We start from the raw sequence: 12,245 nt of genomic DNA, 5'->3' as shown, positions 1-12,245 counted from the left end.
CCCTGTCTTTTTATTGGAGAATTTAATCCATTTACATTTAAAATGATTATTGATGAGTACATAGTTATTGCCATTTTATTCATATTTGTGTTCTTTACTTTTTTCCTTCTTAAAGAAATCTCTTTAACATTTCTTATAATACTAGTTTGGTGATGATGAACTGCTTTAGACTTTTTCTTGTCTGGGAAACTGTATCTCTCCTTCAATTCTAAATGATAGCCTTGCTGGGTAGCATAATCTTGGTTGTAGGGGAGAACTTTGAATATTTTGTACTAATCCCTTCTGACCTGCAAAGTTGCAGTTGAGAAATGAGCTAATGGTTTTATGAGAGCTCCCTTGTAGGCAGTTGACTGCTTTTCTCTTGCTACTTTTAAGATTCTCTCTTGTCTTTAACTGTTGACATTTTAATTATGATGTGTCTTGGTGTGGGCCTCATTGGGTTTACCTTGTTTGGGACTCTCTGTGCTTCCTGGAAGAACTCTATTTCCTTCACCAAGTTAGGAAAGTTTTCTGTCATTATTTCTTTAAATAGGTTTTCAATCCCTTACTCTCTCTTCTTTTGGTATACCTATGATATGAATGTTGTTACACTTGATGTTGTCCCAGAGGCCCCTTAAACTATGCTCATTTTTTTATACTGTTCCCAGGGTATTTTCCACTACCTTGTCTTCCAAATCACTGATTCGATCCTCTGCTTCATGTAATTTGTTGTTGATTCCTTCTAGTGTATTCTTCATTTCAGTTATTGTATTCTTCATTTCTGACAATTGTTTTTATGGTTTCTATGTCCTTTTATATGCTTACTATGTCTTTGTTGAAGTTATCACTAAGTTCCCTGAACATCCTTATAACCAGTGTTTTGAACTCTGTATTTAGTAGATCACTTGCCTCCATTTTATTTTGTTCTTTTTTTGGAGTTTTCTCCTCTTCTTGCATTTGGGACATGTTTCTTTGCCTCCTCATTTTGGCTGTTGCTCTATGTCTGTTTCTGTGTATTAGGTAGATGTGCTACATTTCCCAGTCTTGGCAGAGTGGTCTCACAATAGTAGGTGTGTTTTGGGGCCCAGTAGTGCAGTCTTCCCTGATCATCTGAGTCAGATGCTTCAGGAGTGTTCCTTGTGTGGCTTGTCTTTGCCCTTCTGTTATAGTTGAGCCTTGATTGCTTTTGGCACCCCAGTGGGTGGGATTGATAACTCAGACTTTCTGGCTGTGAGAATTGGTCATGCTCACAGCATAAGAACAGCTATGTGTGGAGTGACCCCATGGAGCGAGATTTGCTCCAGTGGTCTCTGGTGCCTGCTGAGACCACCTTGTGGGTGTGCTACTTGTGGGGTTAATCAGGTGGTGCTCTGTTGTTGTCTGAAGCTGGTCACCGGGTGTATTAGTTCTGGGGCCTAGTGGGAGGGGCTCCAATGGAGGTCAAGGTCAGCTGCTGCCTGTGACTGGCCTGGGGTACCTGGTAGTAGCTACGATCACATTCGTGATTGGTAGCTCCCTGTGCTGGACCTGCAGGCACTTGAGAGAGGCCACACTGCACACTGAGGCTGGCCGCCACCAGTACGGGGGCTAGAGCAGCTCAGCAAAGGCTCAGGGCATTCCGAGGACTGCTGCCGCCTGCCAGCTGCCCTTAAGACTCAGATACTAAAAGAGCCTCAGGCAGTATATGAGTTGGGTGAGGCAGGTGTCTGATTAACTACGGTGGGGCGAGTGGTGTTCACCAGGTTAATGCAGATTCAGATTTGGCCATGTTGGGGGAGGGCTCAACACAAGGAAGATGGTGCCTGCCTTCTGGCTGTGTGGGAGAAGGGCTCAACACAGGGACAACGGTGGCTGTTCCTCCAGCTCCCGCCCGGAAACCACACAACTCATTTTCTCCCTCTATGTCTCTGTTATCTCCCAAGCCACTATCCCTCTGCTGAAACCCAGGGTGGATGCCTGTGAGCGAGTGAGTCAATGTGAGGGCCCTTTAAGTGGATGCCTGGTTTTCTAGCAGCCTTCATTGTCACCCAGACTGACAGAATCCCTGCTGATTTTCACAGCCAGATGTGGGGGCGCCTCTTCCCGGCACTGGTGCTCCACCCTGGGGAGCACTATGTGGGACTGGGACCCCTCACTCCTCAGAGGCAACTGACCTCTGCAGGTGAGATACCCTCCTGATTTTCAACCACCGTATGTGAGCGTGTGGCCAGCCCATTTTCACATCTCCGCCCCTCCTACCAGTGTCAACATGGCTTCTTCTTTATATCTTAGTTATAGGATCTGTGTTCAGCTAGACTTCAGATGGTTCTCCAGGTTGATAGTTCTGTAATTTAGTAGTAATTTTGACATGGTCATGAAAGTGATCACAGCATTTACCTACTCTGCTATTGGTGACCGGAACTACTATCGATTAATCTTAAAGGTATCAATGTGTTATTATTCTTACTTTATAGGAGAGGCTATTGAGATTTGGAAAGACTAAGTAACTTGCCCAAGATTGCACATTAAGTGATAGAAAGAGAACTTGAACCATAATTTTGTTTGACATTAAAATTTGTGCCTTTTCCCTCTGGGTAATATTATCAGTCATACCTTTGTCAGAGGTATTTGGCATATTACTTTTCTGCTTTAGTGGTAAATCTTGACTAGTAGAATGAAATGAGATGCTACAAAAGAAATATGTAAAAATAATGTTTCCCTTTGCCTGATAAGATATTGTGCCACACTTTTGGTCAGAGTGACAAGACAAATATTTTAGGAACACCAACTAGGCCAAAGACCAACCAAGCAACCAGCCAGCCAACAAAAACCAGTTTAGCTTATGCTTCTGAAAGCTTGAGTTGAAAATGAGGTCTAAATGGTATGAAATATTAAGTGTGTTTGACCTACTAGTAGAATCTTCCTGAAAAGAGGTTGGGAATTTTATAGAATTCAAGATTTACATATATATGAATATATATATATTATTTATATATAAATTATTAATATTTATATATAAATTATATATATAAATTATATATATAAATTATATATGTAATAAATTATATACATATTTATATATAAATTATTTATATATGTAAATATATATAAAATATATAAATATATATATATATATTGCCTATGAGCCTTTCTCACATGTGTTTAATCTATATAATAATATCCATTCTAGCCTGGACTGCTAGAGACATCAGAGAGCACAATATGAACACCCTTCATAGGGAGCTGTAACTTTCGTGTACCAGACCTCAGATTCATGCAGCTACTTAAAGTCTGGTCTACCAGAATGTTCCAAACCAAAGTTGAGAAGCTCAAGTTTACTCTGAAAACGTTCCTTGTCCAAGAATTAAATGCTACAGCTGTGTAGGCTTGTGCATACTCAGACCTTCGGTAGTCCAGAGTGAGTAATTTATTTTCTTCTCTGGAGGATTTTTTTTAGATCTCTTGAAAGAATATTTAAAGAATTTTTGTTTTTTAATCTCCAAGTCATATTAAAATGACTACCATGTTTCCCCGAAAATAAGACCTAGCCGGACAATCAGCTCTAATGCGTCTTATGGAGCAAAAATTAATATAAGACCCAGTTTTATTTTACTGTAATGTAAGACCCGGTATTATATAAAATGATATGATATGATGATACGATACGATACGATACGATACGATTGATATGATACGACACAATACACCGGATCTTATTTGAACTTTTGCTCCAAAAGATGCATTACAATTGATTGTCCAGCTAGGTCTTATTTTCAGGCAAACATGGTAAGACTTCAAAAATATTAATTACTTCTATCCACAGGAAGAGATCGGAGAATGATAATTTTAGTACCACTGACTGTTATGCCCAGTAGTCTAAATCTCTTTAAAATCCTGTTTGTGAAACTGTATGTTTAATTTCAGGAATGTGGTTTCTGAGTGTAAGTACAAAACCTTAAAACAGAATGAACAGGCCAATCTGGTGTTTTGTATTAGTATCTCCACTTCTCTGATGACTAGAATTGGAGCAGCAGATATAGCAGATAATCCCGAAACTTCATTATAGGTAAACTTCAAACCTCCCAAACTTTGTATCACTCAGTGTATTGATTTGGTTATGATTCAGGTTGGTGACTGAGCTGGAGTAGAAGGAAGGGTAAGAAGAATTGAGGCAATCATAAAACTATGTAGCCTGGTTGGTCAATTGCAGGCAACTTTTTTTTTTTTTTTTTACACATATAAGTGTTTTTATTTTTTATTTTTTATTTATTTTTTATTTTATAGTTTTATTTTATTTTATTTTATTTTTACATCCCTCACACCGTGAACCCCCCTCCCCCCATCCACCACCACCCCGACCTCACACCGAGCCATCACATTATACACATAAAATTATAGTTGGCATTCATTAATGTCCAGTCTCTGGTGTACAGTGCCATGACCAAGCATCCACAGCATCCCTGAGGTGGTCTCCCAAACAGGACACATGTCCATCGGACACCCAACAAAATCCCCAAACACTATTGAGTAAGTTCCCCAAAGTAATTCTCAAAAGACCCTGAGGCCATCCTGTGGTCACCAGCTGCCCTCCAATCCCTTCCTCCCATCCCCAACCCCCTTCCCCCCGCCCATCTAACAACTCTCAGTTTTTTGTGTCCCCAAAACTGTTTCTGATTAGTTCATACACATATTCTTTTCTTTAGATTCCGCATATAAGTGAGATCATATGGTACTTGTCTTTCTCTTTCTGACTTATTTCACTTAACATAATGTTCTCTAGATCCATCCTTGTTGTTGCAAATGATAAGATTTCTTTTTTCTTTATGGCTGCGTAGTACTCCATTGTATAAATGTACCACAGCTTCTTAATCCAATCATCGACCGATGGGCATTTCGGTTGTTTCCAAATCTTGGCTATTGTGTAAAGTGCTGCAATAAACATAGGAGTGCGTACTGATTTTTGAATTGGAGTTTTGGATTTCTCCGGGTAGATGCCTAGGAGTGGAATTACTGGATCATAGGGTAGTTCTATCTTCAGATTCCTGAGATACCTCCATACTGTTTTCCATAGTGGCTGCACTAATCTGCAATCCCACCAACAGTGCACTAGCGTTCCCTTTTCTCCACATCCCCGCCAGCATTTGTTGTTTGTTGATTTATTGATGATAGCCATTTTGACTGGGGTGAGGTGATATCTCATTGTGGTTTTTATTTGCATTTCTCTGATGGTTAGTGTGGTTGAGCATTTCTTCATATGTCTTCTTGCCTTCTGTATGTCCTTTTTAGAAAAATGTCTCCTCAAGTCCTCTGCCCATTTTTTAATTGGGTTGTTTGTTTTTTTGGAGTTGAGTTGAGTAAGTTTTTTATAGATTTGTGATATTAATCCCTTATCAGATATATCATTGGCAAATATCTTTTCCCATTCAGTAGGATCCCTTTTTGTTTTATTGATGGTTTCCTTTGCTGTGAAAAAACTTTTTAGTTTGATGTAATCCCACATGTTTATTTTTTCTCTTACTTCCCTCGCGCGAGGGGATGCAGGCAACTTTTGAGATGTGTTTTTTGTCAACCTCCTCTACCATCTGTTTTCACTGAGGGAGCATAGCAAAAACCTCTTAGATTTATGTCATTAATGTACCGCAAATATTTTCCTTTAACAAACCAGTGATTTGTACTGATGATTTGAAAGCCCCCAGGTAAATTGATCACAGATTACTAAATTAGGTGACAGGCTTGGCCATTCTGCTTACTTAGCTGGAATAGAAGGGATGCTTTGTAACCTTCCTGTTTATAAAAAAAAAAAAAAAAAAAGCGCGTACCTGGGGGTATTGGCAAGAAGCTGAGTTTACTGTTTCTCTAGCTATGTAACACCTACTAGAACCCAGAGCCACATGACCACCCCCTAATCCCAATTCTCCTAACTCCTGGGTTCTCAACAGGAACAATTTTGCCCCCTAGCGGTTAAAAATTGGTTCTTGGGGGCAGGGATGGCTGAAATATCTTATTCTTTTTATGTATAAAGCACAGGTACATATATACAATACGTAAACAGATATGTGTTATATTTGTGGTATTAAAATTTCATGGAGGAGTACTTAGAAAAAAGGTCTAAAAAGGCTTGTGGGGGTGGGGGCAATAATGAAAAAAACTTGAGAAACACTGCTGTACCTCTATCAAAATGAAGAAGAGTAGATGAGGGATCAGTATAACTTGGAGTTGGGAGAGGAATGAAATGGTTGCATTGAAAGAACTTCAGTTTTCTTTACAAAGTTGGAGTAATTGTCACCAAAGTAAGGAATATCAGAGGTTGGGATCAGAAAGGTTTAGACCGCTTCTGTGGGGATAGGGGTGGCAGTGGATCTGTGCCTCCCTAGCAAGTGGCTGTGTGGGTCTGTCTCAGGAAAACAATAAAGTCAGTAAAATCTGCCTTGGCTCTCCTTAAGGCCTCCTGCTTTTCCCTCTTCCCTCCTAATAAAAACTACATTAGCTAGTCGTTTAATTGGAAAGCATGTTATAAGCAGATTTACACTAAGGTGACAATGACTGGTGATAAATTAATGTGTTATTATTTTCAGCAGAACTTGCGTTTGAGCAATGGGCCACCCTCGGTATAAAAGAGTTGTAGGTGCTTAGGTACTCTGACAGGTTAGATCAATGGTTACCAGCCCAGGGACCTGAGGGGAATGATTGCAGTGGGTCTGCAGAAGCACATGCACAGCAAGAATTATCTATAGACATAATATAGAGTGTCTCACAAATGCATGTACTGCTGTTTTAAAAAAGTGGGCATGTGCCGCTGTAATTAATAGCATAGAAACGAAAAGTATTACTGAATTTATGATGTTCCATTATTCTTATGTATTTTCTCATGCCACAAATACTAAAAGCATTGCTAGGATCCGTATCCTGAAGAGCTGAGGACCATTGTTAGCTGTGTTAGAGGGTCACTGCGCTTGCGGTGTGACCGGAATCCCCACACATAGGCCACTACACAGGGGCTCTTGCGTAGAGCCCCTGGATGGTTTCAGGAATTTGGGCAGAAATCCCTTGAGTAAAACATTTGGTACAGAACTGTATTTATTGACTGTTTTATTGCCTTTGTTCGGGCATCATAGGCAAACATTGCTTCACGGTGATTTGTCAGAAGTGGTTGAAAATTATTCACTGGCACTTGAAATCTTCATAATTTTTAAACTTTTTATCTACTAGAATATCATTAGAAATATGATTGGCACTAACATTTCCAAACCTGTTGTTTCTCACTTGAGAATGATCCCTTTGTTTTAGCCTTCTCTACCCTGGGGAAGTGGCTATTTTAGCCTTCTCTTACCCTGGGGAAGTGGCTACTTTTCCATCCAGTGCCCATGGCTTTCTGTGTCTGGGATATCTAAAGAAATTCTTTTTTGATAATGATGTACATATCCTTTAAATAAATATTTGTTTGGTAGGAATTTATTGGGGTAAGAACAAGATGCTAAAACTTTAAAACAGTTTTTTAATGTTTTTTTTAAAGAAATAATATATGCCCTCTGTAATTTTATTTACCTTGAACAGATAGGCCAAAACTACAATACACTTCAAGCCAGGTTGCATTATAACAAGTTCCATTATTAGCACAGTACGTACAAATTAATTAAATTTTACTTACTTTGCTTACTGGGGGACTAAAAGCCACTTAGGAACTTAATATCTCTTGTGAATCTCATTGCTAGAGTGCAGTTTTTAAAACACGATTTGATCTTTGGTTGCCATGGGAAATTGAAAAGGCTCATGACTGTATTCCTTTTGAAGCCAGGTTTTGTGTGGAGGGATTTATTTAAGCTTTCGTGTTTTTTTTCATTATTATTGCTAATTTATTGAGCTTTTTAAAATACTGTTATTGATGTTGATATATAATAAAGTGCAAATATTTAAAGTACACAATTGGATGAGCTTTGACATATGTATACAGCTATGAAACCATCCCCACAATCAAGATAATGAACCTATCCATTGCTCCCAACATTTCCTTGGTCCACTTTATAATCCCTCCTTGCCCATCCCTTGCTGCTCACGGGTAACCAGTGGTCTGCTGGATTGCTTTCTGTCACTGTAGATTAGTTTGCCTTTTCTAGAATTTTATATAAGTGAAACTGTACAATCTTTTTATTGCCCGGCAATATTGATGTCTATCTTTTTAGTTCCAGTTCAGACATCATAAGAGATCTTCTAGAAGAAGAAGAAGCCTGGGAAGCATCACATAAGTGAGTTTTCATAATCCCAAAATAAGCATGTACTTTGACCTGAGAAATTATAATTCTATACAGTTGATTTTCAAACACAAGAATATTTGTGCTTTCTGATTTAAGAATAATTCATACACTTCAAGGTAAACATTTCCAGTTCACTACTTGTTTCTATATATTTCTGCTTAGAAACGGCAATTGCTGTGTAATAACTGATCACTTGTCAGAGTTGTTTTTCTAAAGACAAAGTGTTCCACTGGTTGGTCAATAGTTTGGCCTTAAGCACTGGCTTGAGTCTTTAGAAAATTTCTAATCTTTTTCTAGATGTTTCTAGCCATAAGACATGTTTAGTGTAGAATAAATGCAATTTCACTCCTTCGGTACCACTTGTGAATCAGTCTGGGGAATGAGCATGTTGTGGGGAGAGAACGTATTCCAGGCCCCACTGGTAGGTAGGGAGGAAAGAAACAGTGCCAAAAAATAATACATTTCCATTAATCTCTACCTACAGGAGCGATCGGGAGTATGACAGGGCAGTTTGCTCCACTATAATTTCATGATCACATACCTCAAAAGGGCCCTCAAAACTGCCTAGCAGTTTTAATGTTTCTGTGATCATTTCTTTGTCCGGTTCTTCACAAGGATTATTTGAAACCTGAGCTTTTTTGAGTGGCTTCACCTCTGGCTGAAGACCTCTTCTTTTCCCTTACAGGGAAAATAGAAGTCATTATATAAAATCCTCTTTCCAGACATATAAATCTGTCTGTATTTGTACGCATTTGATCCTCATTTCCTCCTTTTATAATAAAGGGATATCCTGTGTCCTGTCGGATGCTAATTCCTCCTACCTCTTTCCTGCTGTCTTGTCAGGAACTTTGCTTCCTACCTTCTCTCTCATGTAGGAAACCTCTCCCTCTCAACTGTATCTTTCTCATTGAGTTTTCAGTATGCTCAAATCTTTCCCATCTTAAAATCAACCAACCAAGCCACCAACAGACAAAAAAACACACCTCTCTCAATCTTCTCTCACACAATCTCACCCTGCAGCTACTATTGTATCTCTCCTTCCTTTCTTAATTGATGACCTCTACTTGCAATTTCCATTTCTGCATCTCCCACTTACTTGCTCTTCAGCATATTTAGCCAGTCCCATCATTCTGAAATAGCTTTTACTCAAGTCATTAAAGACCTCCATGTTGCTAAATCCAAATGACATTTTTTTAGAACTCATCTGCCTTGAGTTCCTAGCCATATTTGATACTATTGACTTCTTCACCTTTCTTAAAAGCTTCTCTTCTTTGGCTTATGAGACACAGTACCCTGGTTTTCCTCTTGCTCAACCAGGTCATTAATTGTTGATGTTGGTCAAGATTAAGTTTATCTCAAAATAAATTCATCTCTGCACTCCAGATGCATATATCAACTACCTACTTGATGTCCCTTCTTAGATATTAAAACACCTCAAAATTAATATGTCTAAAGCTGAACACTTGACTGTATCTACTCTCTACCATCCCCCTAAAATGTTTTTAAAACAAAATAAAAATATGGTCCTTTTCTGGTGTTCCTTTTTAGCCCATTTCTTAAGCCACAAATAACTGTCATTTTTGACATCTTGTTCTCTATTGCCTGAATATCTAGACTATGACCAGTCTTATAGATTTTATTTCTTAAATATCTCTGGAATTCATCAGTTTATTTCTACCCCTCTCATCACTTTAATTCATTCTACCATTGTGTCTTGATCGGATAATAGATTATGTCTTAATTTGTCTATCCTCACTCATTTCCTCTGACTTCTTTACAACCTGATCTACATACTGCAGCTAGAGTGACCTTTTCAAAATGAAAAAATGATCACTGTTACTCATCTTTCCACTTTAAAAATTGTCAGTGGCTTTTTATACCTTTTAGGGTTGAGAAGGGATTCTTTACATACCTAAAATGACTGCATGATCTGGTCTTCTCCAGACTCATGTCTTATCACACACCTGTGCATTCTCTCTGCTCCATTGTTACAAACTTCTTAGGTCCTGCCTTCATGCCAAGCTCCCTCCCACCAAAGGGCCTTTGAAAAGGCTTGTCCTTCTACCCGGAGTGGTCTTCTCATCTTTGTTCCCTAGTTTACCCCTACTCACCCTTCAGATCTAAACTCCAGGCCTGCTTCTCACGGAAGTCTTCTCTGGCCCTGCCTTCTGGACCACGTTCTTTTATAGGCTCTTACAGTACTGTGTGCTCTTTCCAGCACATTCATATGACTATTTGTCCATCTCCCCTACTGGTCTATGGGTTCAATATTGTAACCCCAGTGTCAACACAATCCCACCTCACAGTGAATACTTTACATACATATGTGATCTCATTTAAATAGCAAAACAACACTATGAGGTATTGTTATTCCTGTTGTATAATGAGGAAACTGAAGCTGAAAGGGGTAAATCTCCAGCCCAACATCACTTAGCAATAAGTGATGAGAGATGGAACTGAGATTCTAGCCTAATATGTCAAAAGTCAGCACTTTGAACCATTAAGCTATACTATCTTTCCAAAGGAGAAGTTTATTGTGCTATTGACATTTTGTAGTTTCATAGCTGAATTGCTGGGAGAATGGAAAAGTGTGGTGTATCCAGGGAATGCATTAGGAATAGGTATATCAGGCTCAAGCTAATGTTTTATGAAAGCTTGAGATTTTGGCTGCGTTACTCTCACCTAAGCGTTATTGAGCTTTGAATTCTGGGAGAGGAGGTTACTCCTTAGCTAACTATGTCCTCTTGTAACAGGAATCGCCTTGTCCATGCTGAATTTAAACCCTGACACCAATGGCCATGAAAAGCTGTGGTCCAGAATTCCTGAACCCAAGCCCATTCTTGATAATGATGACCTCCTAAAGTCACTGTTATAAGAAAGCACTTAGAAAACAAACCCCATCATTTGATCCTCAGAGATAATGAATGTTAAAGCTGGAAGGATGTAAGAGGTCATCTAGTCCAATCCCTTCATTTTTGTAGAAAAGACAGCTGAGCTCAGAGAGGTAAATTGAGGAGGTCAAGGTCCTCAGCTAGTTGGTGAGCTCACTGCCAGGATCAGAACACAGGCCTCTTGATTTCAGCAGAGTGCCCAACAGTTAAAACAAGCTTCTGCCATAATGTCACTTTAGAGTCGGGATCAGGAAAAGCCTCCATAGCTTTACTTTTCAACAAAATGTGGTAGTTTTACAAATACCTGTCTTATGCTTATAGGCATATTTTGTAGTACCACAGTGGCATATTTGAGATATTAATCCTAGAACGTACTATTTCAGTTTCAACACATTCTCCTAATTCCATAAATGTTTGAGAGGTTCTGTTAGCAAAACAGGGCTTCATATAAAGCAGTAATATCATAAGTGGCAAAAAAAAAAACCAAAAAACCAACTTATTTTCTACAGACTGCTCTTATGTTCTTATCTCCATAGTATTGGTTCATCGTGTTGGGACGGTTTTTTCCTGCGAGCACAGCCTTGGGAGCTTTCCGTCCCCCTCCCTCTTCCGATATCTTATCAGAGCAGTTTTCCTGCAAGCACAGCTGTTAGGGATGGACCTCCCCAGCACCCCAGCCAGATTTAACCAATCCCTAGCGCCGCAATAGCAATGGCACAAATCCCCCCAAACCTGGAGGCTTACCCCTATAAAACAAAGCGCCCGACCCCAGTAAGTGCTCAGTCTTTGGGAACAATCCCGCTGAGCCCGCCGGTGTAATAAAGCTGTGTTCTTCCTGATCTCTGCCTGCCGTTTGAGTCTCTTGGTCTCCGCTGTTTTTCCGCAACAGTCGTACCATTTTGAGCTACAAGCTATATTTACATTCAGCAGAATGAAAACTAAGGGAATTGGTCTTGGTCTGTCCTTTCCTGTTTCCATATTGCAGTTTCCGTATACATAAAATGTGGGGAAGATATGTCAGCCTCAGAGAGTCTAGTCCCTTCTCTCCAGACCTGATCCTCTCCCACTGTCCCTCCTTTCAGTGATGAACTGGAGGATCACGGTCTGCCCCACTGTTCAGGCCAGAAACTTAGGGATTATTTCC

At 39.4% G+C, this 12,245-nt stretch overlaps 1 protein-coding gene across 6 annotated transcripts in view; it reads left to right on the top strand.

Annotated features, from left to right (window-relative positions):
* Positions 1–12,245, top strand: part of RAD18 (RAD18 E3 ubiquitin protein ligase) — a 103,872-nt gene that overhangs the window by 82,403 nt on the left and 9,224 nt on the right. For 4 of the 6 annotated variants that reach the window (XR_013994868.1, XM_081071953.1, XM_081071950.1 and 1 more), the window contains one exon: positions 8,139–8,201. The exons of 1 other annotated variant lie outside the window; for it this stretch is intronic. Coding sequence is in view for 4 of the 5 variants with exons in the window: in XM_081071953.1 (XP_080928079.1) it covers positions 8,139–8,201 (63 nt within the window). In the remaining variant the exon portion in view is untranslated. The remainder of the gene's footprint in view (positions 1–8,138; positions 8,202–12,245) is intronic. One more of the 6 variants, XM_081071955.1, reaches the window with a different exon arrangement.

The sequence above is a fragment of the Rhinolophus hipposideros genome (genome assembly GCF_964194185.1).
Source record: "Rhinolophus hipposideros genome assembly, chromosome: 14".
In the NCBI taxonomy this organism is placed as follows: Eukaryota; Metazoa; Chordata; class Mammalia; order Chiroptera; family Rhinolophidae; genus Rhinolophus; species Rhinolophus hipposideros.
This window is presented reverse-complemented; position numbering and strand designations above follow the sequence as displayed.